The sequence below is a fragment of the Streptopelia decaocto genome (assembly GCF_964273445.1).
Source record: "Streptopelia decaocto genome assembly, chromosome: 1".
Lineage (NCBI taxonomy): Eukaryota > Metazoa > Chordata > Aves > Columbiformes > Columbidae > Streptopelia > Streptopelia decaocto.
In genome coordinates this window covers 93585569-93609280 of record NC_138663.1, presented here as the reverse complement: position 1 = coordinate 93609280, position 23712 = coordinate 93585569, and the positions used below count along the sequence as shown (strand labels likewise).

At 39.0% G+C, this 23712-nt stretch overlaps 1 protein-coding gene across 1 annotated transcript in view; it reads left to right on the top strand.

Moving 5' to 3' along the window:
• Positions 1-19195, top strand: part of GABRB3 (gamma-aminobutyric acid type A receptor subunit beta3) — a 114560-nt gene extending 95365 nt beyond the window's left edge. Inside the window, exons 7-9 of the mRNA XM_082043435.1 lie at positions 2136-2288; positions 6722-6966; positions 17663-19195. Coding sequence (XP_081899561.1) covers positions 2136-2288; positions 6722-6966; positions 17663-18013 — 749 coding nt within the window. The 3' untranslated portion in view covers positions 18014-19195. The remainder of the gene's footprint in view (positions 1-2135; positions 2289-6721; positions 6967-17662) is intronic.
• The last annotated feature ends 4517 nt before the right edge of the window (positions 19196-23712 follow it).

Sequence of the window (23712 nt, the reverse complement as noted above, 5' to 3'; positions counted from 1 at the left end):
GTCTAAAGTTTGCTCTGTCATACTGTTTCTCAGTTCAGGATTTCATGACTGAACATTACTACTGACATAGGTGACACATTACTTCTCTCTACTGTTGACATGCTCCTCTTCCATCCACACCATTTTCTCTGCTTTATCAATAGTAAAGTGCTCTCCTCTGTCTCTGAGGTTCCCCAGTGCATCCAGGGTCCTTGGCACCGGAGCAACCTAAGAAGCAGCTTTCAGTGATTCAGTTCCACTGAACCTTCTTGAGTTAATTCTGCAGACTATTTATCAAAGAATCAGTATTTTGTGGGAGATTGTCCAGTCATCTCCTCTGTCAGTGATATTCCACAGGCACCCAGACCTGGACAGGGCATTTAGAAAGGAACAGATTTGTAGAGAATCCTTTACGTGGGTGGTATATTATATGAAATAATTTTCCTTAACAGAGCTTTATAAAGATTTCTGTCTGGTGCACTACTCTTACTGCAGAAAGGTGATCAGGTCCACTACATTTTTTATGTACTTCATGATGGCAGAGTCTGTTCCTGTTTTATTTACATAGTTTGCATACACAAGGCCATGGAAACGGTTTCATAAGAAGCTCAATTAAAAATTTAAGCTTTATTAGCAAAAAAAGCATGCATGGTTTCAAAGAGAGAATTTGTCTTTTGGAATTAAACATTGGTCATTGGAAAATGAAGATTTAAAGCAAACTAAAGTCTAAATGATTCTTCGCTGAGATTATATTGATTGCTTTAGACTACAGAAAACCTTGGTCTGATTTTCATTATTAAGTAAGTTGTTCTGACTCTACCAATATTGTTCTGTTGGTGAAACTAGAAGGCTTTTCATCCTGGAAAAAAAAAATATTACTGATTGAAGTAATCACAGCAACTCAATACATCTACCAGATATTTCTTTCCACTGGTAGTTCCTCTGACATTGTTTGATAAAACAGTTAAGGATCCTTGCACAAAGTTTGATGATCCCTGGATGCTTCTGCTGCCTGGAAACAGTGTAGCATTTTTTCATATGCAAACATATGAACGTATTTTAAAGGGAAGTTTGTAATTTTTAAATTGTTTCTAGATGTAATCTTCTGTATCTTGCACATATTTGCATTGGAGTGGATGGGAGGTAATCTAATATGTAGTTGGGCCCTCGGAATGTTCAGTAATGTTTATGAGGATGTTGACTATAACTAGAGCTTTTAGATGAGCTATTAGAAGTATTGCATCTAAGACTTGTAATGCAAACACTGAAATCATGGAGCTAGTGTTGTGTGATTTACTACCTTTGTCTTGTACAGCTGTACTCAGATTTGATTCTCTGCATTTGGTGAAAGAAGTTCTAATTTTTTTAACTGTTTGAGATTTCTAAATATATAAAATATTTTCAGCAAGAGTAACACTAATTTTGAAATATGTCAGTTTGATGTTGAATAAGAAAATGTTTTGTTTGAAACGTTGACATTGAGGTTATTATTTTTTTCATTATTTATTTACTCAAATTGTAAGAATTAATGATTACTCTATATACTGTATGTATATGTACACAGACATAGAAAATTTTCTCTTTTATTGATTAAAATATTTTTGGAAGAAAAATCCTATCCAGATCTAATCAATGTTAAAGGCCTTTGGATCTGGTCTGAAGGCTTTTCCTCACTCAGATACATTACAATTTATTTTTGACACCACAAGTAGAATGTTTCTTATAGTTCAGCTGCAATGAAGAAGTGCCATCTCATGAACAACTCCTCCATGTAAATACAAAAATATGCATATTGCTAACCCTCTCAATATAAATACTACACATAAAACTGCGTATTTGGGTAAGCATTTTGCTTGGAGACCTAATAATCTGTTTTTAAAAGCTATCTGGTGCTCACCCATCTGTTCAATAATTTAGAATAACTTACTCTCTCTTTTCTTCCCAAAAACAAATTGCTTGGATATCACTATATTCACTGCAAGGTTTCTTTTAATACCAACCAGTAACACAGTGAAGGTGTTTCCCCTACTGTTCTGCAGATGTCATACTACCCCGTAAAATGTGCACGCTTTAGTTTCTACAGAAACTGAAAACAAGTATCCACAAGTGTCTTTTCTTCAGTATGAATAACGGTGTTTTCCTCTCCCTTTCCTCAGGTGCCTATCCAAGACTCTCACTGAGCTTCAGGTTGAAAAGAAATATTGGATACTTTATTCTTCAAACCTACATGCCCTCCATACTGATTACCATTTTATCATGGGTGTCATTCTGGATCAATTACGATGCATCAGCAGCAAGAGTTGCCCTTGGTATGTGCTAAGAATGAGTGGGACATTAAAATGTCAGACTGAATGTTGCCTTCAGAGGTTGTTAAAGACTGCAACATGATGTCAGTGTTTTGATATTCCAAAATAATTTATGTCAAAATCATGTCATTCAGTATTGCCTCAAAAGTGATGACTTTTCCCCTGCATGCAAGACCGTAGCTACCACTAAATCTCTGGCATTAGCTGCTCATATGGGTCCCAGCCTTGTTCTCATCACAGTTAACGTTGTTGTCAGTAGCTTCGGTGGGGGGATGAGCTCCAGAATCATACTCCAAGGGCTTGAGCGTGGGCTTTTAGTCCAGCTTAGTGTGGGAAGACAAGCGTGGCTCCAAGGCTCCACCTGAGGTCCTGCGTGCTTTAACTGACAATGGCAGGAATAGACCTCGAGAACCATGTGCTAGTTAAGAGGGCAGGGGCATCTCAGTTATGGACCATGACATCCCATCTCACCCTCAGAATGCACAGTATGTCTAGTGCATTTTTATGACAAAGTGTCATTTACCTCATGGCAGAAAAACATGGATTTAACACAGGTTGGTGATCCCAGACATTTTCAGACCGAAGTATCCTTTAGATAAGGGAAGATGGCTCCAAAATATCTCACAGGAGATATTTCATCAGTTATAAAGCATACTCAGGGATAGCTGTAGAAAAGGAAGATTAAATGGATCCATAAATCCTTATGACTATTTCTACCTCTAATCTGAAATCCTGTCTTCAGCCCTGTGCTTCCCAATAGCTTCCTGCCCAAAACTTGTCACTAAACCTATGCTGTATAACTTCCTGCTATACTCTCTTCTCTTCTTAAAACAGGAACATATTCCATGGTTCCCTTATTTTTCTGATATCTAACACAGCGAACTAGAACTCCAACCTGTGTCCATATGATTCCCCACCTCCCACATATCAAAGGAACTTGGGCAGCTACACCTATACCTTTGTGCAATATCATATTGCATCCTAGTATCTGAACTTAGATAACTGAAGATATTGTAGATTAACTGCATTTGCTGTATAATAGTTCTACAGATCTTGTGGATTAGCTGTTGCACGTGGGCATGACACAATCTGGCATTGCCACTCAGAAGCTACCTAAGCAGTAGCTTCACGGGAAGTGGGACATAGAGTCCAAACATCTCTGTTGTGTTCATAAATGAGCTACTGGATACCAAAAATCCATCCTGGAGACATTATGGCTAAGTGAGGGGAATATTTCAAACACATCAGTCAGCATCTAGATTTTACATGCTGGCCAGGATTGCAGAGAACAGATGCTTAGAGAGAAGTTACCAAACTGAGTGACATTCCATGCCCTTCTGTAGCGTGTTCACATGTTTTTTAGCTTGTTTAAGGAATAGGACTACCTCATGTGGCCTATTTCTGTGTAAAAGTTCATCAAGTACCATACTGTGATAACACTAATATTAAATCAAAAGTCAGAGTACATTCAAAGCAAGCTCAGGACCCCAAATGCTCTATTTCGCATTGATAGAAAGTCCTTTTGAGAGAATGAAAATCCATCTAGTAGGTTCTTCTGAGAAAACAATTAGTGCCTTGGTGGTTATGTCTGTGATGTTTGTATAATAAACTTCAGTACCATGGGTCTAATGCTATATTCCTTTGTATAGCCCCTTTATGACTCTGAAGCTGATATGAAATGGTGTCAAAGTTTAAAGGCAATAATAGCACATTTGGAAATATGTAACTGGCTCTGAAAAGGGAAGGGTAAGGTAAGGGCTTACAGAGGAGGGTAAGGGCTGCTGGCCTCTCTGTTTCTTAGAGAAAGGATTCCTGTGCAATTCTTAGGGACATGGAGCTTTTACTCAGCCCCTGCAGGAGGCCTGTGTTCTCCACAAGAGCCTGATTCTAGTTCATTCCCTTCCTTGGTTTGTTCCTGTCCATGGTCCTTTACTGCACGTGTCATGTGTGCTCCAGCCTGCACTGAACCCAGTAGTTGCCTCGACAGAGAAACCCAGGCATGGAGCAAAGGGCAGCTCATTCCAGAGACTGTGTGCTTTGGACACTGCAGATAGAGGCTGATGCAGGGCTGATTTCAAGAGAAATTTTCAAAACCATCAATTCTGCTCAAAACTGAGTTTTCACTAGTTTGCCCTTGAAGTTCCTAAACACAGTCCTTAGAGTGAGGAGAAAAATAATCTCTAGAGTTCTCACTCTTGGTAAGGGCTCTAATCACAAGATTAACCTATTTTTCTATGATCAGTGAGTGTCATCTGCTTCTCATCCAGCTGTACTTTAAAACAAATTATCGATCTTCAGAATGGAATTTGCCTGCAGAGTGTCAGGATCTCCTAGGGGATCTATTTCCTTTTGGTTGGTGATAGCCACCTTTCTATTCAGTGTGGTTAATGTTCTGGATCACCAAGAGAGCCACCAAACTCCGCCTGTGTGGTGTTTCAGGACTTTTACCTCTGGAATCTAGATAGCAGCCTTGGAACAAGCACCAAAAATGTAGGCATTATACATCCCACTGGACAGGCTTTTAAGTCTGTTGTTGACCTAGGCTGTGGTAAGCATCTATGGGATGCTAGTGAGATACCTCTGGTGTCGTAAAAGGAATTTATGGGATTTCTGATATGAGAATCACTTTGGTCCTAGGCAATTTTTGAATCCCTTATGGGAAGCAGCCGCAGGTAATTCTGCAAAGAAAGAAACTAATTCAGGCTCATGAAATCCCTTGGGCTGCAAATGTGTGATAGTGTTTGCTGCAGTCCTCCATCCTCCTCACCCGTATTCCTTGTGCTCACATGGAGTTTTTCTAGAGACTTCGTCAAAGTTTCTTTAGGTAAAAATGATCTGTCAGTTTTACTCACTTTATTGCAGAGCTGGGTGAGTTAAAGTCAATACAATTTTTAAATAAGCTTGTGCTGTTGTGTGTCTCCGCTGTATTTCGAACTGTGAAATATCTGACATCAACACACACTTGTTTCACTTGTTTAGAAGAAAAGCACTGAAAACCACATGATGCTGACTTACTAAATATACAAAATATCTGTTACAGAACCTCATAGGCTACTACTACAGTTCCCTGGAGTGACACTGTTTACACTGTCAGCTTGATTTTGAGTTATATTGTCTTTATGCCTGTCTCTTCAGGTAAAAGAAGCTGTGCTTCATAATATGGCAGCAATATTCTTTTTGTTCTTTTTGTTCTGCCTGCATTTTAGTGACTACTTACAAACTGATGGTATAATTATGGAATCAGAGAAAACAGTAATGGAGAGGACCTATTAGAATGGCTTGCCTCTTTTACCAATGTAGACTTATTCCGCAAATCAGTGTTTTCAGCCACCTGTGACTTGCAATTCCCATTAAATTTCCAGCAGAGATACAGACCCTGCAGTTTATTGTGAATTCAAGCAGACCAACAGTAAATTTGCTTTTCTTACCAGCTTTTCAAAGCAGTGCTCTGTGATGTATTTTCAGGTGCTATGTCCATTCTTTGGTAAATAAATGAGGGTTTGTCATACCTTATAGATTTTCTAGGCAGTTTATTAGTGTCCAGTCGATCACTATAAAAATACGGCTTTCCCTCCTTCACTTTTTCTTTCCAGAAATGCACCTGTCTAGCTCTCACTGCTCATCTCACTTCTTGCTGTGTAAAAATTAGACTACTGCTCTAAACTAGTCATCTCAAATCCCGCTTCTATATTGTCCTTTCCTGAAACAGGTGACTAAAATAGATGGGATACACTGCTCTAGAAATGTGCATGTCTCTCTCCATCTACTGCAGAGGGCCCCTAGAGGACTAACTTCAACCAACTGCTTAACTCTTAGAAATTTAAAACTACACAGGAAGAATCACTATCCATTTGAACACTCTGCCTTAATAAAGAATCATAGAATCGTTTTGGCTGGAGACCTTTAAGATCATGAAGTCCAACCGTTGACCTAACACTGCCAAGTCTACCACTAAACCATGTCCTTAAGGACCTAATCTATGTGCACATGGTTTTATCTATCCAGACCTCTAATCAGTTTTATCAGTTTTAAAAAACTTCTCTCCATTGTGTTTAGCAGCACCATGCTGGAAGAGCACACCTCTCAATGCTTGGCAGACTGTTTGCCTTCCTGTTGCAGATCAGTTTGGTCTTCATGGAGGAGATCCTCAGTACGTCTGCACTGGCTTCTGTGAAACGACGTTAACTCATGGCAGTGGTGCCAGGCCCTGTTGTGAGCTGTTTCCCCTGACCATAAGAGCGAAATACTGTTACAGAATAATGATGCATCAAGCTTTAACTCTGCTTTCATTTACAGTGATGTCACCTGAGAGACATCTTCCACAAATTTTTAAGCTTCTTCACATTGACATGGCAAATTTGCCAAAAATGAAAACAAAATTGAAGCATGATCTGCTTGGAGTTGTAAGATATGTGCTCTTTTTTTTCTTTGTGTAGGAATTACAACTGTGCTGACTATGACAACAATCAACACTCATCTGCGAGAGACTTTGCCTAAAATTCCATATGTTAAAGCCATTGACATGTATCTTATGGGCTGCTTTGTATTTGTCTTCTTGGCCTTACTTGAATACGCCTTTGTCAATTACATTTTCTTCGGAAAAGGCCCTCAAAGACAGAAGAAACTTGCAGAAAAAACAGCAAAGGCAAACAACGATCGCTTGAAGTTTGAAGGCAACCGGGTAGGATTCTTTAATCGATATATAATCTCTCTTTTATTACAAAAACTAACTGTATGAATTTTTTTTTTAAAAAGTGTAAAAACATCACCAACCACATCTCTCTTTTGTGGACAAACTGGCATTTTTATGCTCAAGAACCTACATAGAAGAAAATATTTAGCCATACAAAAATTGAAGTTAGTATAACTGTATGACAGGTAACTGTAAGAAGAAGATAACAATAGGAGCTTGAAATTAAAGGCCCAGATCTACGAAGTCATGTATTTGTCTAAATCCAATATAATTTAATTGTGATTTTCTTCAAGTACCTACGTAAAGGAATCCAGGATCAGAGCATGCTTTTTCTCACTTTGAGCAGACGCCTTTAGAATGGAAGAGAACAGATAAGGGATTAGTTCTGCCAAGCTAATTAATTGGCCAGCATAGCTGAACCACTGTGTGTGGCATCACCATGTGCTGCTTAAGACCGGCAGAAAATCGTGATTCCTAGAGAAACTTTCACATTGATATCTGAAACACAGTATTGGCATGGCCTGTGCTGATTACACAGTAGCCTATTTCCTTGCTTGGAGTATTGCTTCCTCCAATGAATACTCTTTTTTCCCTTTGCAAGAGAAATTCAATGTATTCAACATTATGTGATGTTAGCAAGCCATGTCAGTTTGAATAGAACATCTTTTTTGGCTGAAATGCTCCCAGTGAGGCTTTTTCATTCAGTTTTGTTAAGTAAGGCTTTTTTTTTTCTATCAGCTATAAATTAGAAAACCACTACCAGTTCATTAAATACCAGGATCACAAAAGCAATTTCAAGCTGTATTTTTTGATCCTAATGATTTTGTCTGCTACGGTAAATGTAATATAGAACTACACCTTATTATTGACATTCATATCTGTGAAATAATTTTTGAACCAATAAACTCATTTTTGTCCACTACATTATGAAACCAAATTCTCATCACAGTTGGCAGCACTGCTTAGGGCTAAGCTAAAAACAAGAATGAATTCCCTTTCCTGGAAAAACAAATAGTTGTAAAAAAAGCAGGTGGGAATAGAAGAGTATCACAACTGAAAGTGATGCCGGTTTTAGCTGTAAGCAGGTAGTGCAGATGTATGCATGAAGGTTCAGTTCTCCCAATGGAAACCTTCTGGTGAATCTCATCCATTTAAAAGATTTACATAATTCAGTACAAGACTTGTTAATGAGCTCAGTAGCACCACATGCCTGACTGTTCTTGAGATCAATTGGTCTGTATTGTCAAAAGAAGCCTAAATACCTTAACTAATGAAAATGAGTGGTTTTCATATTCAGATCATGCTATTTTTATGTTCCAGACCTGATCATACCATATATCAACCTTCTTTTTTTTTTTAAATCACTTTTGATTTACAGCCTATTCTTTTCTTTTTGGACCATCCTAAACATATATCATGGACTGTTCTGACTTTTATGCTGGTTTAATATCAAGCATGCATGAATGACATTAGGGCACAAATTCAGCACACCAGAGCTGAAAGAAGAGAGTGTTACTTTGTCCCATGGAGTCCCGTCTGTGGAAGGGAACTCTGTATGCTTTGTAGAAATGCATATGCTCATACTGACTGTGAATATTTGCTGTTTGAATGGCACAGGATAAATAATGAGTTGTGGTACCATTCTGTGTAGAAAACATTTTGTCTCCAGGCCTCAGCTGGTGAAGTCAAAACACCTTTGTTGCAGTCACTGGATTCAGTGCCTTTGGAGAAGCAGTGCCAGCATACAACAGGAAAAGACAGGGACGCTAGGTAGAGCTGATCAGAAATCATTCTTTGAAACAAAACATAGACAGAAAATGCAGATTCAGTGGATGTGGGATGTCAAATCTGAAGTTCTCCTTTGAGAAGCTCTGGCAAATGGAAAGCAGAGGGAGTTTCTTGGAGTAGGCAAGAGGTCCCATTACTTCCAGGATGAGCAGCTGAGGGAAAATCCATCTAGCAAATCTACTTTGGACAAAGTTTACCAGGGCTTCCAGACACCACAGCCCTGAAGCACGAAAATGGTTTCTGTGGTTCTGGGTCATACCCACTGTGTACCATGCTGTACAGACATCCGTGGCTCTAACAGGACAGGTGGTAATGCCAGAGTTTTTAACATATTTGCCATGGAAAACAGTACCTGAAAGCTCTGCAACCTTGGCTCTGACCTCTTCAGAGGCAGTAAAGAGACATTCAATTGTAACTTCTCCTTTGGTGGTTCTTGAAGATCATTGAATTTGATGGAAATAATGGCTTCTTGGCATTTACTTGCTTCTTGCTTTGGAGCTGGGACTCAGGGCTGAATGTTCTGGGAGAGGCTCACAAACTGGAGGGCATACTGCACAGTAAGGAAGGCTCGGAGCCATGGATGGAGACTCCTTTGTGCCAGTTCAGTGAAATTACTGTTTTTCTCATTTTCATGAGTCTTCAAGCTTCCGTGGAGTGTGTTTCCCTTCAGAAAGAGAAGGTTTATAATCCTGGTAAATATTTCAAATCTCACATGATTTGAGGCTGAGTAGCATTTTTAAAGAAAGAGAGAGTGCCTAAAAACAGGCAGCTGCCTTTGCAGCTATAGCTACTATTCGTTGTCAAAATGTACACTGGACTGGAAAGAAGATTGAAAAGGGTTCAAATATACAACTGGGAAAAGGCTTTACTTTTAGTTTGTCTCTAAGACTACCATTTTGGATTGGTTTGTGCTGCTATTTTGTTTTAGTAGTTGAATTTGCTTATATATGAACCATGTGCATGAGCTCCCTGTCATTGATTTAGAGTAGTGGCCCAGGGGCACCAGAAAAAAAAAAAAGAAAAAAAAATAATATATATATATATAAATTAGCCCATTTATTGTCCATATCAGATGCTGTAACTTGTGGATGTAGTGACAGAACAACACTGGGTTGTGTCAGGTCCAGCCTGAGTCGGTGCTCAGCCAGGAGGGGCTGCGGCGCTGTGGGAGTCGTTTGTTTGTGTTGGGAGGCAGGGCTGGCAGAGCAGAGGCAGCACAACATACTGCCTGGCATTCAGGCCCTGAGTTCTAGCATTGCTCTTATGATATCCAAGACTGGGAGTGCTGCTGAGGCAGTGTCTGTCCTGAGGCAAAGGGAACAAGAGGGAGATAAAGGAAGATGCCATGTTATTTCCACACCGGAGCATTTTAGCCAATGGAAACCGATAGAACCATCATGGACACTGATGTTGTACTTAATGTTTTACACATCAAATAACTGAGGTCTGGTGTGCAAGCTAACAGGCTTGGTTATAAACATTCCTCTTATAGGAGCAAGAGGGTTTTTCATGCTTTCCTAGTCTTATTTGATTGTACGGCACAAGAGATTTAATAACAAAAATGTTCTAGGGCATAAGATCTGCAGATGTGGGTATGTTTGTGTTTTATTTGATAATTGCTTTGCAAAGCAGCCACTGTCCTTGCTCAGTAACTCTGCTTACTAATGCATTTGCATTTGCGTTGTCCCGTGTCGGAGGTTACGGGTTTGAAAAACCAAAACTGGCACAGCCGTCTCCATATCAATGCTGCTGCTGTGGACATGTCTTTCCACAACACCAAGCTTTTGAGCACTTCTCTCTGAGCTGTTCCTGACACGCTGCCATCAAAACTTGCTGTGTTGGGAGGGCTTCACCAGCTGCTGCCGCCGAGCTGCCTGTTGGCTTCACTGCTCCCATTACGGCTTTTTGTCCAGCTCAGCCCATGTGATAAAGCCATCAAGCCCCATAGCTCCAGGCATTAGGGAAAGAAGAGCCCTTGTAGCATGCAAACAGCACAGCCAGTGTCCTCACATTGCACAAATGATGAGGAAAAGCAGTGGGGAGAGGAAAACTCTGCCCTGTATTCTCCCGTGTAGCACTGCTGAAGGTGGCACAAAGACTGAGGCGCATCTGACAGATCTGAATCTCTGGGAGTGGTTTCAGAAGATTCAGAGCTGGCGATGAGATGAAACCTGAGCGAGCCTTTACGAATGACTCATTTGTGGATCAGCAGCTGACTACAAAGAAAATTTCATGCATGGCCTTCCCTTCATTTGACTGCTTTTGCATCATATTTTATTTCAGAAAATGCACTATAAACAATATTCCTTGCTGAACTTTTCCAGCCTTTTCTTAGAAAACCACAGTTACTGGAGATGAATATAGGATGCTCTTTTTTTTTTTTTTTTTCATGTAAACCAATTTTCTTACACATACCAGTTTTGGATTGAAACTCTCTCTTGAAAACCTTGATACACTGTTTCATATATAAGGACAAGCTACAGTATAAAGGAAGAATTGAATCTTGATTTTTCATAAAATATTTATTGTGCCTGTGGTATTAAAGTCCTCCATTTGTGGAAAAACTGTCAGACAAGAATAGGTAGCCTGTAAAAATATTTTCCCTTGAAAACCGATCACCATTGCTATGGATCAATTCTATTTCTCCTGTTTGCATTGGCAGATTCAGGCTTCATTTGTTGCTCTCCATGCACTTTCAGTTTGGCAACATAAATTCTTTTAAATAAGGCTCAGATACAGCCTAATTTACAACTAAATCAGCAGGAGAGAGCTCTAAGGCAATCCTGTTCTCACTTGTTGTTCACTCTTGTGATAGAGGCTACTGGCATAATCAGCTGGTGAGCATGTGTTTTAGACATTGCTCCTTCTGGGCCAATCCACAGAGGTTATGATTTGTTACAGTCCCCTGCTAAAAATATTGCTTCTTAGTTCAAGCTGTGGCAATTTACGTTTTCAGTTTGGTGGGTCCAAAAGTTCAGCCCCAGGGTATTAATGAGGAGGGTAACTGTCACAGAAACTTATTCAAGCTTCAAACCCCCGTGGCTGTCAGGCATGTGGGAAGAGTTTCCTTTGAACAAAAACAATGCATAACCCTTTATAAAAAGGCCCTTCTCATCAGGCACTTCCTTCATGTTTGGTTGGTTGTGTTTTTTTAGCTCTGGAGATTCCTGGCTCAAACCCCCGCTGTCATCTGTGGCAGAGGCTCAGGCCACTTACATCTACTTAGCACTTTTAAAGAATTGTTAATTGTAGCAACCCTTCTCACAAGTGGGATTTTATTCTGAGAATGAATATCTTGGCTGCTGTGGCAGAATTATCACTCAGTTTAAACTGGGAAATATGAGAATAGCAAAGCTGCCAGTATTCTCCTGTGCATATTCATCTTTCCTGGATATTTTTTTCAGTGCTGTTTTGAACAGTGGGATATTTCTGAAACATGAGTGTGATGAGTAGGTGCCAAATTTTGAAAAATATCTGTCATGGGTGACAAGCACAGTTTGTGTGGGAAGAACTCTAGTCCTGTAGTGCTTATGATGGGGACATTCATTGTGCACTGGGAGCCTCATGCTTGTACTGATTTTGTTCTACAGCCCCTTTGCACAAGTATGAATGATGCAAATCCAGAGGCAGTAAGGATTGCACATGCAATCCATCGTACAGCCCAGAGATTGTAAGAATCCACAGACAATGTACAATACAGGGAAAGGGAGGACCATACTTTAATTTCCTGTTCTTTGTCCATTCAGATATACCAAGGTTTATTGTCAAACTCTGCTCTTACTCGGTAGACAGGAATACTAAGATGCAACTTCCTAGGTTTTTTTATTCTTCATATTTTCTGTTTTTTTCAAGATCTTTCCATCTTCCCAGTTCCACTGGCTACCCTGGGCTCATCTACTAGGCTGATGTCTCATTTTTTTGTGCTCATTAATTAATATAAATATATTATACTGATAGTGAGAAAAGTATCAATTTTTAGGTTCCAGAACACTCAACACTGTCATTTTTGTTATAGTTGCCATTTGAAATTAATTTTAAAATATCCAAGCTATAATGTGATCAATGGATTTTGCTTTAAGCACAGATAACACTTAGGGCCTGATCATGTACTGTTCTACACGTTGCAAAGCCATTTATACATTAAGAAGATGAAAACTTCTAGCAGGTAGTTTATTACTTGTGAAACCATAGATGCTTGCACCAGGACAGATCAGGTGAGAATCAGATAGCTGGAGTCTAGGTTGCAGTTTCCACCAAAAATAATTTCCATTTTCTAATAACTCTAAAGAGAGATCTATTTTGTGGGATAATGTACTTGAATAGTAATTTTGTTGTAAAATAACACAAGACTGACTACAGAGACAGCTTTTCATGCTGTTGGTTAAGCCTGCTATTTGCATTTATATTGCCTCATATGATGGAAAGTGTTTACATGGTATTTAAAAATTTGGGATTGATGAACTCCAAAGCAAACCTATGGGATTTTAGCAAAATGGTGCCTCTTTTTGTGTAGTCGAGTGCAAGCCTTATGAGGAAAAAGAGATTTCATTGTGAAGTACTCCTTAAAATTTATGGAATATTAAACAGAGAACTAAATGAACCTGAAATAATTCAGACACTACCTAATAGTAAATCAAGCCTTATGGTAGTTTCCCAACTGTAGTAAAATATTTTCATATTGGCATTAAAGCTGAAGTTTTTCAAGAATCTTGATTGAATAAAGGTATTAAATAGCAGCTCTTGCCTTTCGTGTCATTACAATACCTAACATCTGAATGAGCCAGTGTCTTGTTTGGAATTAAGTAGATTCAGGACTTTCCAGGTGTAAAAGGGCATTGAAGTTTCATAGCTACAACATACAATCGAAGTTGAGCCCATTGGTGATGTGATGTTCCTCCAAGAGCAAGGACCAGAGGTTCTTTGTGAGCCTTATCTTAATTCTCCCCTTCCTAGCTTCAGTTAGGTAAGTTATGGTCATTTTTGTGTGATGACAACAGGCTGCTACAGTCTTTAGGTTTTTTATTTGTACGGCAGTATGTATAGTTCAGAAATGGTGAACCTTGAAAAGTGAATGTTTTTCTGTGTATAAAACATCTCACAGCATTTCATGCTTCTCAGCCTCCAAACAGAGTTATGTGAGATTCAATCACTTCACCCTGATGCAGGAGCTGTAGTTGTTCAGAGGTGGGAGGGATGGGGTTTGATTAAAATTGATTCTGAAATAAGAGCATCAGTTTTGCATATTTGGATCCATGCTGATTCAGCAGGGAATTAATTATGCTTTGGTACTTAGCTTTGATGAGCTCACTGGGAAACACTCCATGGAAACAACCAGCCCTGGCTTCTGTTGGGGGCAAGATGGGAGCACCAGCAGTGGAGACCATAGCGGGGAAATGTGAATGAATGGCTTCAGGTGGAGCCATGGTCAGGCAGAAAGGAGACTGCGACAAGCACGGAGACAAAGGGTTGGCAGAGAAAGAAAAAACCAGAAGTCCTTAAGTTAAAGCAGAATGGTAAGGAGTGAGGGGAAATCAGCTGAATCCACAATGTCATCTCTCTGATTCGTAGCAAGGTTCAAAAGTAAAGCCTGGTGTTAACATTGTGGGGAGAATTTCCAGTGCACAGACAGGGACATTTTTGAGCCAGGTGATGAAATTATATTCGGAAACTCACAAGGAGCAAAACTAAAGTTTTATCAAAGACATTGGTCTTGCTCGTCATGTGTGGCCATGACTATCTGTAATGGGTTCAGCTGCTTTGCTTAATCTATATCTGCACCAGGGGTAACATTTTCCCTGGAGCCTCCAAGCAACACTCATGTTCACTCAAAGAAGATTTTGCCTTACCTGTATATTCAGGCAAAGATGAGTCAACTTGCAAATGGCACCCTTACATTTTTGGTTTGCTTCTTTATTCATTGAGAGAGCTTGTGTACATTTGTCAAAGTCATTTAAATAATTGCTTAAATCATTCAGAAGTCATGCTTATGTGCACATACATACTTTTTAACATGTTGCATGCATTAATTATTCATACTTAACAACATCACCTTAAGATTGCCACAAAGCATTAGCATATACTGCTTTAATGTTGTTGAGAGCTTAGGTGGTTTATCCAAAACCTCTGAAGGAATCAATACAATTTGCGGGAATAGGTCTCAAGAGTATCTGTGGACCAGAAGCCTGATTTCAGTTTCCACAGACCTCTTCATCTCTCCATCTGCTCCTTCCTTGTATTTGACATGCAAGTCTGTTCCTCTGTTAACAAAGAGATACATTTCAAAAGTATGTTTCCAAATATGTTTCATTTGACATTTTGAGAAAATATATGCTGTCATGCAGCTTCATAAGACATAATGGTATCTTCAGACAAAGCATTTACACAGATGTTGCAACTTTCCTGACTGCCTTCCTAGTTTGGTTTATAGATGCATTGACAAGCAGTGAAAAGTGGCAGCATCATTGGCAGAAGCCACGATAGAGTGGCATGTAGGGCTGGCAGATAAGGTGAAGAAGGCTACACAGTGCAATGAAATAACTGGAATCAAAATAATTCCTTGGGTAGGAGAAGCCTGAATACTTAGGTGTACCCTCTAGAATAGAAGCTTTCAGCTGACACCTCACTTAAAAAAGTCCAGGCTTGGTGTAGAAGGACAAAATACCCATGGATGGACTAAAGTCTGTGTATATATATATATAGGTGACAGAGAGACTCGGGAGAGATCAGGAAGCCCTCAGGGAAAGACCATCTGATACTGTAGTGGTGGAAGGAAGGAAGGAAAGGGAGTAGAGACCTGCAAGGGGAAGACAGTGCTGTCAGGATGGACCCTGGCAAAATGGTCTCTGCTGAGGCATTTTTAGTAAGCTGAAGGACATTTCTCAAAGCCTAGTTGGAGATGGGAAAGGAGATGACATGTGACACTGTGGAGGCTTGGGTGGAAGATTTAGTTTTAAGCTTCATAAAGAAAATGCAGATTGTGGAGATATTTTATATAATGCTTTTATAAATCCTGGTCATAATTTGCACACTTTGGGGGGCGGGGGGGGTGTGGAAAAAAAAAAGAAGAGAGAAAACTGAATCAGTTCTTTTCGGAGAGGTGTAGTAGGTAGTGATGATATCCATGGCTGTATTTTACAGCTGTGTGTGTTCCCTGCTTACAGATACTGCTCAGCAGCATGAACTCTTTCTACAAAATTCAAACTCATAATTTTGTACCCAATGGGTTTCTGCCATGGGGAAAATAATTTATTCTTAATCACCACTGAGGAATCTCCACCCCATTATTTTGGTTCACATTGTTTATTTTTATTTATAAGCACTCATCAGCATAATGTACTGTTGCCTACAACAGCAGGGTTTGTTGGCTACCTTAGGGTTTTTTTTTCTACTTGTCTATATGTCATTCATAGCATTTTATATTATTTTTCCATTTGCAAGAAGCTTGGCAAAGTATTGCTGATATGCTATCATAATTTTTTTCATTAAGGAAAGATGAGCTGTAGCATCAGTAATTGATGAAAGAAATATCTTTTTTACGGAATTTTAACAAGATTGAAAAAAGCTAAATGCATATGGACAGACACATAGCTACGCATGCTTTTAATGCATCACATGAAGCTTGCAAAGGACATGGTATCAGATGACTGTACAAACTTCAAAAGGCCATTACAGTAGTGTGTTTTCTCAACCACTTTTAAACAGATGCTTCTAGGATAGAAGAATAATTCAAGATATTCAACTGCTGCACAGTTAACACAGCTAGATCGTGTGGCACGTTAGAAAAATGTCTTAATTACAGGATGAACTGTGTATGAATAAATTGTATATGTAAAACTGGAAATTATCCTGTATGCCATGATTCACTTTCTATTTCTGACATGGGGAATGGAGTTCACTTGAACAGAGTCACACATGCATTAACTGGCTTAAAATACCCAGTACAGAGCACTTATTTTACATTCAGGTGTTATTTTCCTTTCCCAAAATCTGGCACGAAACATGGAGCTGATCCCTGCATCAGCTGTCTTCTCTTCCTGTCCTCCAGCATGCAGGGCACGGGGCACAAGGTGATGTGCTGCCCCACCACTGAAGTGACCAAATACTGACACAGACAGCATTATTTGGGGCTGCCCATCAGTACCACTCATGGGAACTGGAAGTTTCTCTGGACTGAAGGAGCTGTACCCAACTCTGTGCTGCTCCTCCTCTGTCAGTACTCAGGGGGTCTAGAGAGTCTGGACCAGAATTTAAGGATTCCAGGTGATCATAACCTTCCACTTATTTACTGAAAATGACAATGCATTGCCCACCTGTGTTCAACACTGTGCTAAACACTGTGCTCAGCACCTCTTGGATATGGAGGTAGAAGAATGCCACCTGTTTCCCCAGTTCAACAGTTTTCTTCCTTTTCTAAGTTCATTGCTTTTTAAGATCACTTACCCAAGTGGAAAAGCCCCACAGTGAAGCATTGCCATGATTGCAAAACTGTGCAAATGATTTTGGAAGGAGTTCAAGAGATAAGTTGTATGTAAGCTCTGTGATTCCAAAATGCAAAGAATTCATCAAGTCAGAACTATACTGACCCGAGGTGTGGAGATTTCACTCAACCATATAATCCTTTAAAATGTGACTGGTTTAGAGAGAGCGAGAGAGACAAATTATTGATTTTGCCAAATACAGTTCTGTAATGAATGTTGGTAGCACTGTGAAAGTATTTAAGCACTTGCCTAATTTAAGCAGCTGAGTGTTGCCATTTTTTTCTGAGATTATCACATGTTTAAAATGAATACATGCTTTCTTAAAATATGTACGAGTTCAGGCATTTAAATACACCCACATTCAGCTGATAGATGTCAAGTCTTTTGGAACAATTTATATTTCTATTTTTGCCCTCTAGGTGGACACCCATGGAAACATTCTGCTAACATCTCTTGAAATTCACAATGAAGTGGCAAGCAACGAGGTCACCACCAGTGTTACGGATGCCAGAAATTCAACAATATCCTTTGACAACTCAGGAATCCAGTACAGAAAACAAAGCTCACATCGTGAAAGCCTTGGAAGGCGTTCGTCAGAAAGAACAGGCTCCCACAGCAAGAGGGGCCATTTACGAAGAAGATCTTCGCAGCTGAAAATAAAAATCCCTGATCTAACAGATGTGAATGCCATTGACAGATGGTCAAGAATGGTGTTTCCATTCACATTTTCTCTTTTCAACTTAATTTACTGGCTCTACTACGTTAACTGAGTGACTGAACTTTTTTAAAGGACTTCAATTATAATAAATGAAGTAATTCTTGCCTGCAGAGTTTATATATATTTATATATAAAATATATATATATATGAACTTTTACTATGTAGACCATACTTATGTATGTGTGAATACATATAGCAAAGAGTTGTGTGCATGTAAAAGCACACTCTGCAAAGCAGAAGTATATGTATGCACACACACATGTACACATTCATTCTGAGGTTATGGACACTTTAACATAGAATGCACTTCAGAGGAACTTTTTAAATCAAAAGGCAGGTGTCGTCCAAACAAAAGCCTTGAGAAAGTAGGCGTTGTATATTATCACTACAAAACTTTGATGGTCATAGAAATTTTCAAACAGCTGTAATCGTGTATAAAGTCAGTATTCAGTAACATTGTTTGTAAATGCTGCCATACACACTAATCATAAAGTGACAGAGTTACACTGGTGAGTTTAAAATAAGTCATTTGTATTGCAGATACATCAACTACAATTTCATCAAGCCAAATTTATTTTTCATTGCTAAAATTTCTTTGGTTTATGTATTTCAGAATATATTTTTTCCCAGTCCTGAATGGGCATCATTTTTAATGATTTCTTGCTTTCTCTTCTGCTGTAAGCAAACTGATCATGGGAATGTTGCTCTAGGTCTTTGGAGACATATTCATGTTAATAATATTTCAAACAAGCATTTTAAGTGTCCATCAACAGTGAAACGAATCTTTTGTAAGTACTGTAAATGTACAGCACATTTTCCTTCCCTTGGACTGATTCCAGCTGCCATGTCATTTTGAAAGAGAACAGCACATTTTTAGTATAATTTAGCTGAGAATTCAACTACTGTCAATGTGTTTTACATCTGCTGTAGATTTAAAGATTGTTATTCCAGTGAAAGCATAGAAGGTGTCTCAGGTTATTTGCTACTTCGACATGAAACCACCTAGTTGTAGCCTTTTTTAAACATGCATTCACGTTATTTGACATTCTTATAACATTGTATGTTAATGTAAAATATCTTTGCATAATATGCATATAAGTATATTTTCTCAATATTTTTCTTCCCTGTGCTTGCTGTTGTGACTGCATGCTATGTCATATTTTTGTTTCTGTGATGTTACAATTTTTATTCTCTAGAATTGAACAAATAGAGCATTTCCGATACTTTGATGCAGTAATGGAGCATTTTCATATTTTATTTATATTCTGAAAGTATATACGCATACACTTACGAAGCTAGTGTGCTGCCATCACAGATCACAAGAAATAGCTAACAGTATGTTTTGTTTCAGCATCAACTATGTTCAAACATATCCTTCATGCAAATGTGACCACTTTGGTTTTCATCCCAATTCATTTCCTCACCGGGACTTTTTTCAGTCTAGTAGATTGTAGTCATCAAGGTATGCCAGTTTCAGATCTGTAAACTTAATTTGTTATTTATCAGAACTAAACCTTTCTAAAGAAAAGAAGATATATTTTTTGTAAAGTGTTTCTATCATGTACATTCACAAATAACAACAGATACAGTAGCATAAATAGATCTTAAATAATTCAGGCATCGCCCTGCTGATTCTCTCTGCATGTAGAATTTTTCTGGACAAAGACGGAAAATTTTGGTAGATGAAGAGCTTTGGATGCTAGTTAGAGACATCTATGGGAGGAAAATGTGTGGATATGCATCTACAGAAACACGAAAAAGAGATGCAACTGAAAAGGCTGCCTTGGCTCTATAATGACCCACGTTCTCCCTAGTACTTGATTTATCTGTGAGTAGAGCAATGATACTTGTGTTGCTGCTGTGTATGGTCCGTTACTCTTCCCACCCCTGACTCTTTGCAACTGAACTCTGAAACTTTGCTCTGAGCTGAAATTGAGCATAGACAAACCTGGGTTGCAAAGCCTGAGTTGTGATCCCATCCTTGGGGCTGCTGCTTGGACAGGAACGGGCTCTGCAGAGTTTCCTTGCAGCAGAGCTGCAATACCATCCCCGCCTGGTCGCCTTCACCGCAGCCCCGGCTGCTGGCGCCGACAGGATCAGCTCTGCAGTCCTGCTGCATCCTTGGCAGTGGTGCAAAGTGGCTGTAGCTGCAGTTGTTAAGCACTGTATCTGCAGATGACTCTACAGTATGAAGAGCCTCAAAGGAACCCGTATAGCTGGAGCAGAAAAACTTGGTTTTTAAAAGCTCCTCAGTATGAACTCCCATTGGTAAACCGCAATGTATTATGAGCTCTCTAATACCTCTTCAGACTGTGAAGGGATTATAGAGCACATTGGCATTGTTATAATCAAAGTAACTAAACAATTAACAAAGTACTGATTAGGTAGAATTGTTGAAAATCCCTCCCAAGTTTTTTTCCTAATATCAAAATTTAATTAAGCAAAAACATCTGATTTTAATAAAGCTTAAAACCATTAGGCTTTGCCTTGTAAAAATTACCCTAATGAAATGATATTTGAGCAAGTCTTTCAGTAAGTGCCCAAAGCAACTACCCTGAAAAATGGGATTCAATAAGAGGGTGGTTCCACCCTCATTAGTTAATCACAATTCTGTTTTCTTCAAGCCCCAGCTCCTAGAAATCATGTGGTCAGTCAGGGACCTTCAACAACAACAAGAAGATACTTTTTAGTCGTGATAGAAATGTGTACACCAAGTCCCGCAAAAATCAGTTCTCTGATGGCTTCAGGCAGGATCTTCAGATGGAAAATTACTGTCTGGCCAGAGAGAAGAGGCAATGTATCAGTTCGGGACCTGCATGGGCAAGAGAACTTAGTCTCTGAGGACTCTCCCTTTCTTGCCCATTGCACAACTGCAGGCTGGTATGTTACTGCAGCACCTTTCGTGAAACTGTACTCCCCACCTTGCCTCTCATCACAGAAAGTGGCCAGTTTCAGGTTTCAGCTTTTTTACAAGATTTCATGTTCATCAGTCTAGTTGAGTTCCATGGGGCACAAGCAGCTTGAATCTTGAACAACAGCTCCAAGTCTTTGTTTGACTTGATAAAAAGCCAGGAAAATCACACTTAAGGTTAACACTTTGACACGCATTTTTGTGCCTTTTTTTTTGCCAATTCCTTTCCTCCAGTCCCAGCACCACTTCTTGCACACACACACACACACACACACACACACACACACACACACACACACACACACACACAAAACCATGTGTTAAGAACAGTGTTTGCCTTGACCTCCCATTTTCTGGCTCTTGTCCCTGAACACTAGCTACAGTGTATGGATTTAACCATAGATGGCTTTAAGACTAAAAATGGTAATTTCAACCAAATTGCACCAGAGTAATGTATTTCATAGCTAATTAATTCCTTTCTAACTCAACACTACTCTAAACAACATTTACACATCGTTTGTTTGTTAAAGGCATTAAAAAAAGAAAACTGGAATTATCTTCTGTTATAGCCCAAAGGGTCAATAAACAGTAGAAATATTAAGGTGATTTAAGTCTAGGTTGATTTCATGCCATTGTAAAGATAAACTAAAACCCAGTCTTTTTTTTGCTTAAGGCACATCTATGTATGTTTGGTATTCTTCAGCAGTGAAAAAAACAAGAATAGTAAATTGGAATGATGAAGAGATGCTTTATGAAAATATTGATGAATGATTATTAATTTATTAAAAAGGATTTAAAGACTATTTGCTTACTTTTTTTCTTCTGAGGATGGAGGGAGTGTGGTGACTGTGTTAATGTTTAATTTCATGCTAAATATCATGTAAGGGTTAGTCTTACACAACTTTAAAGAAAAACACAACAACTTTAAAGCATTTTCTTATCAACACACAAGTAGCAAAAGGGATTCTTAAGCATTAAACTACTATATTTCCTAGTGTTTTTTATGGTAGATTAAGGAATATGGAAAAAACTACATCCACTGACTTAGCATGATTCGTAATAGCAAACCAACCTCTCTTCAAGCTGGGCCATTGCCAAATAAGAGCAGAAAGTTTGTCCTCTGCTTTGTATGAAAGTTTTACCTACCCAGGAAGCAAAAGAACTTTTGATATCAAAACAAGACAGTGGTGTCCTGTTCATTTGCTTAATTAATTAAGTCATAAATATTTCAAAACCAAATCAAACAAACTTTCTCCAGCTATGGTAATTTTATCAGGAATGCTAATTGTGTTCATAACACTTTTTATTGCTAAGTATTAATAAGCTATTTTAGAGGAGTCAAGATATGAACAGATTCCAAGAGGGGTTTTTAAAGTAATCTTGACAGTAGTTCACCAACCCCTTCCCTCAAAAACAAAAAATACCCTGAAGATTTGTAAAGCAGACTGTCCGCAAAACCAATTGACATGCTTTGCATTTGAATGAATTGTCACACACTTGGTTAAATCACATAGTAGCTAATGATACGTGTCACAACTTTTGGGAGCAGATAAAATATTCACCACCGTAGATGTGATTGCAAGGCCTTTGAAGTCAACAGAAAGGCTCCCTCTGATTTCAGCATGCTTCTGCTCACATTTAGCAACATTTCGCAGATCATAAGTAACATCTATTTTCTATTTATTCCCATCCAGCATGTATTGTGGAGTAGAAAAAGTTAATGATGTGCCAAGCTGAGTTTTGTGATTGGGAATACCTGGTAAGAGATGTATTTCTTTGTGTATATTTGAGCTGGTGTATGGATAAGCATTATCAATTAATTGCCTAAGTATTACTCATTATATTAAAGGAGTTCAGAAATGATTGGCTGTTTTCCCCAAATAAATATGGTCATATTATCATCAAGACTATTTCCACAGATGTGGGTTTTATGGTTACGACTGTCACAACAGCAAACACTACCTGCTAACAGAGCTATGGCAGACAGCTGAAAACTAAATTAAAAGCAGTGAGAATCCCAAGTCTTCTCTGAACTTTTTTGAACAATCTCTCATAAGTGCCTTCAAACTCCTCCAAATACAGGGCCTGAGCTTTTCTAAAACTATTTCAGATTTTGCATGTTTAATTTCTGTGGTTCATGTTTAATAGCTTGTTGGGGCCTGACTTGTGGACTCGGACATACACCTTCTGAAATGCAAACCCTTTGGCAGATTACTCAACATACAGCATCACATGTCATACTTGAAAAATAAATCCATGCAGATGGGATATGTAATAGTACAAAAAGAACAACTACTGCCCCTAAAATCAGCCAGCATTTAAATTATTGCTTAATTAACTGAACTTTAGGTAATGCTTAAGCAAGCACAATACTTGTTTGGACAACATCCCTTACCTTTGCAACTTGCTATGCGATATGTCTTTATGCCAGCATTACAGCCTAATTCAGATTAATGGGTTTTGTTCTCCCCTGGAAACAAGAGAAAACCCAGAAAGTGGCTGTTCAGGCCAAGTTTGGCCTCGTGCTGGCATTCATCCAGCAAGGTGTGGGGAGATCACCCCTCTGGGTTTACCTTAAATGTTGCTCCCCAAAGCCACCTGGATCCCTGCCCTGAATCCTCTCCTTGGAGGCACTGATCTCTCTCTTTGACTCCAGAGGGAGCCTTAGGCTAAACTCTGAATTATCCCCCAGTTTACCACCAGCAGTTGGCTTCTTTCAAGTGTTATTGCTCCCACTGCAAAAACTTGGAGATGAAGTAGCTATTATCCTGGCTGGCAGGAGGCACACTGGCAAACAGCATGTGTACTCGGGGTATGATACATCACGGTAATCTTTAGG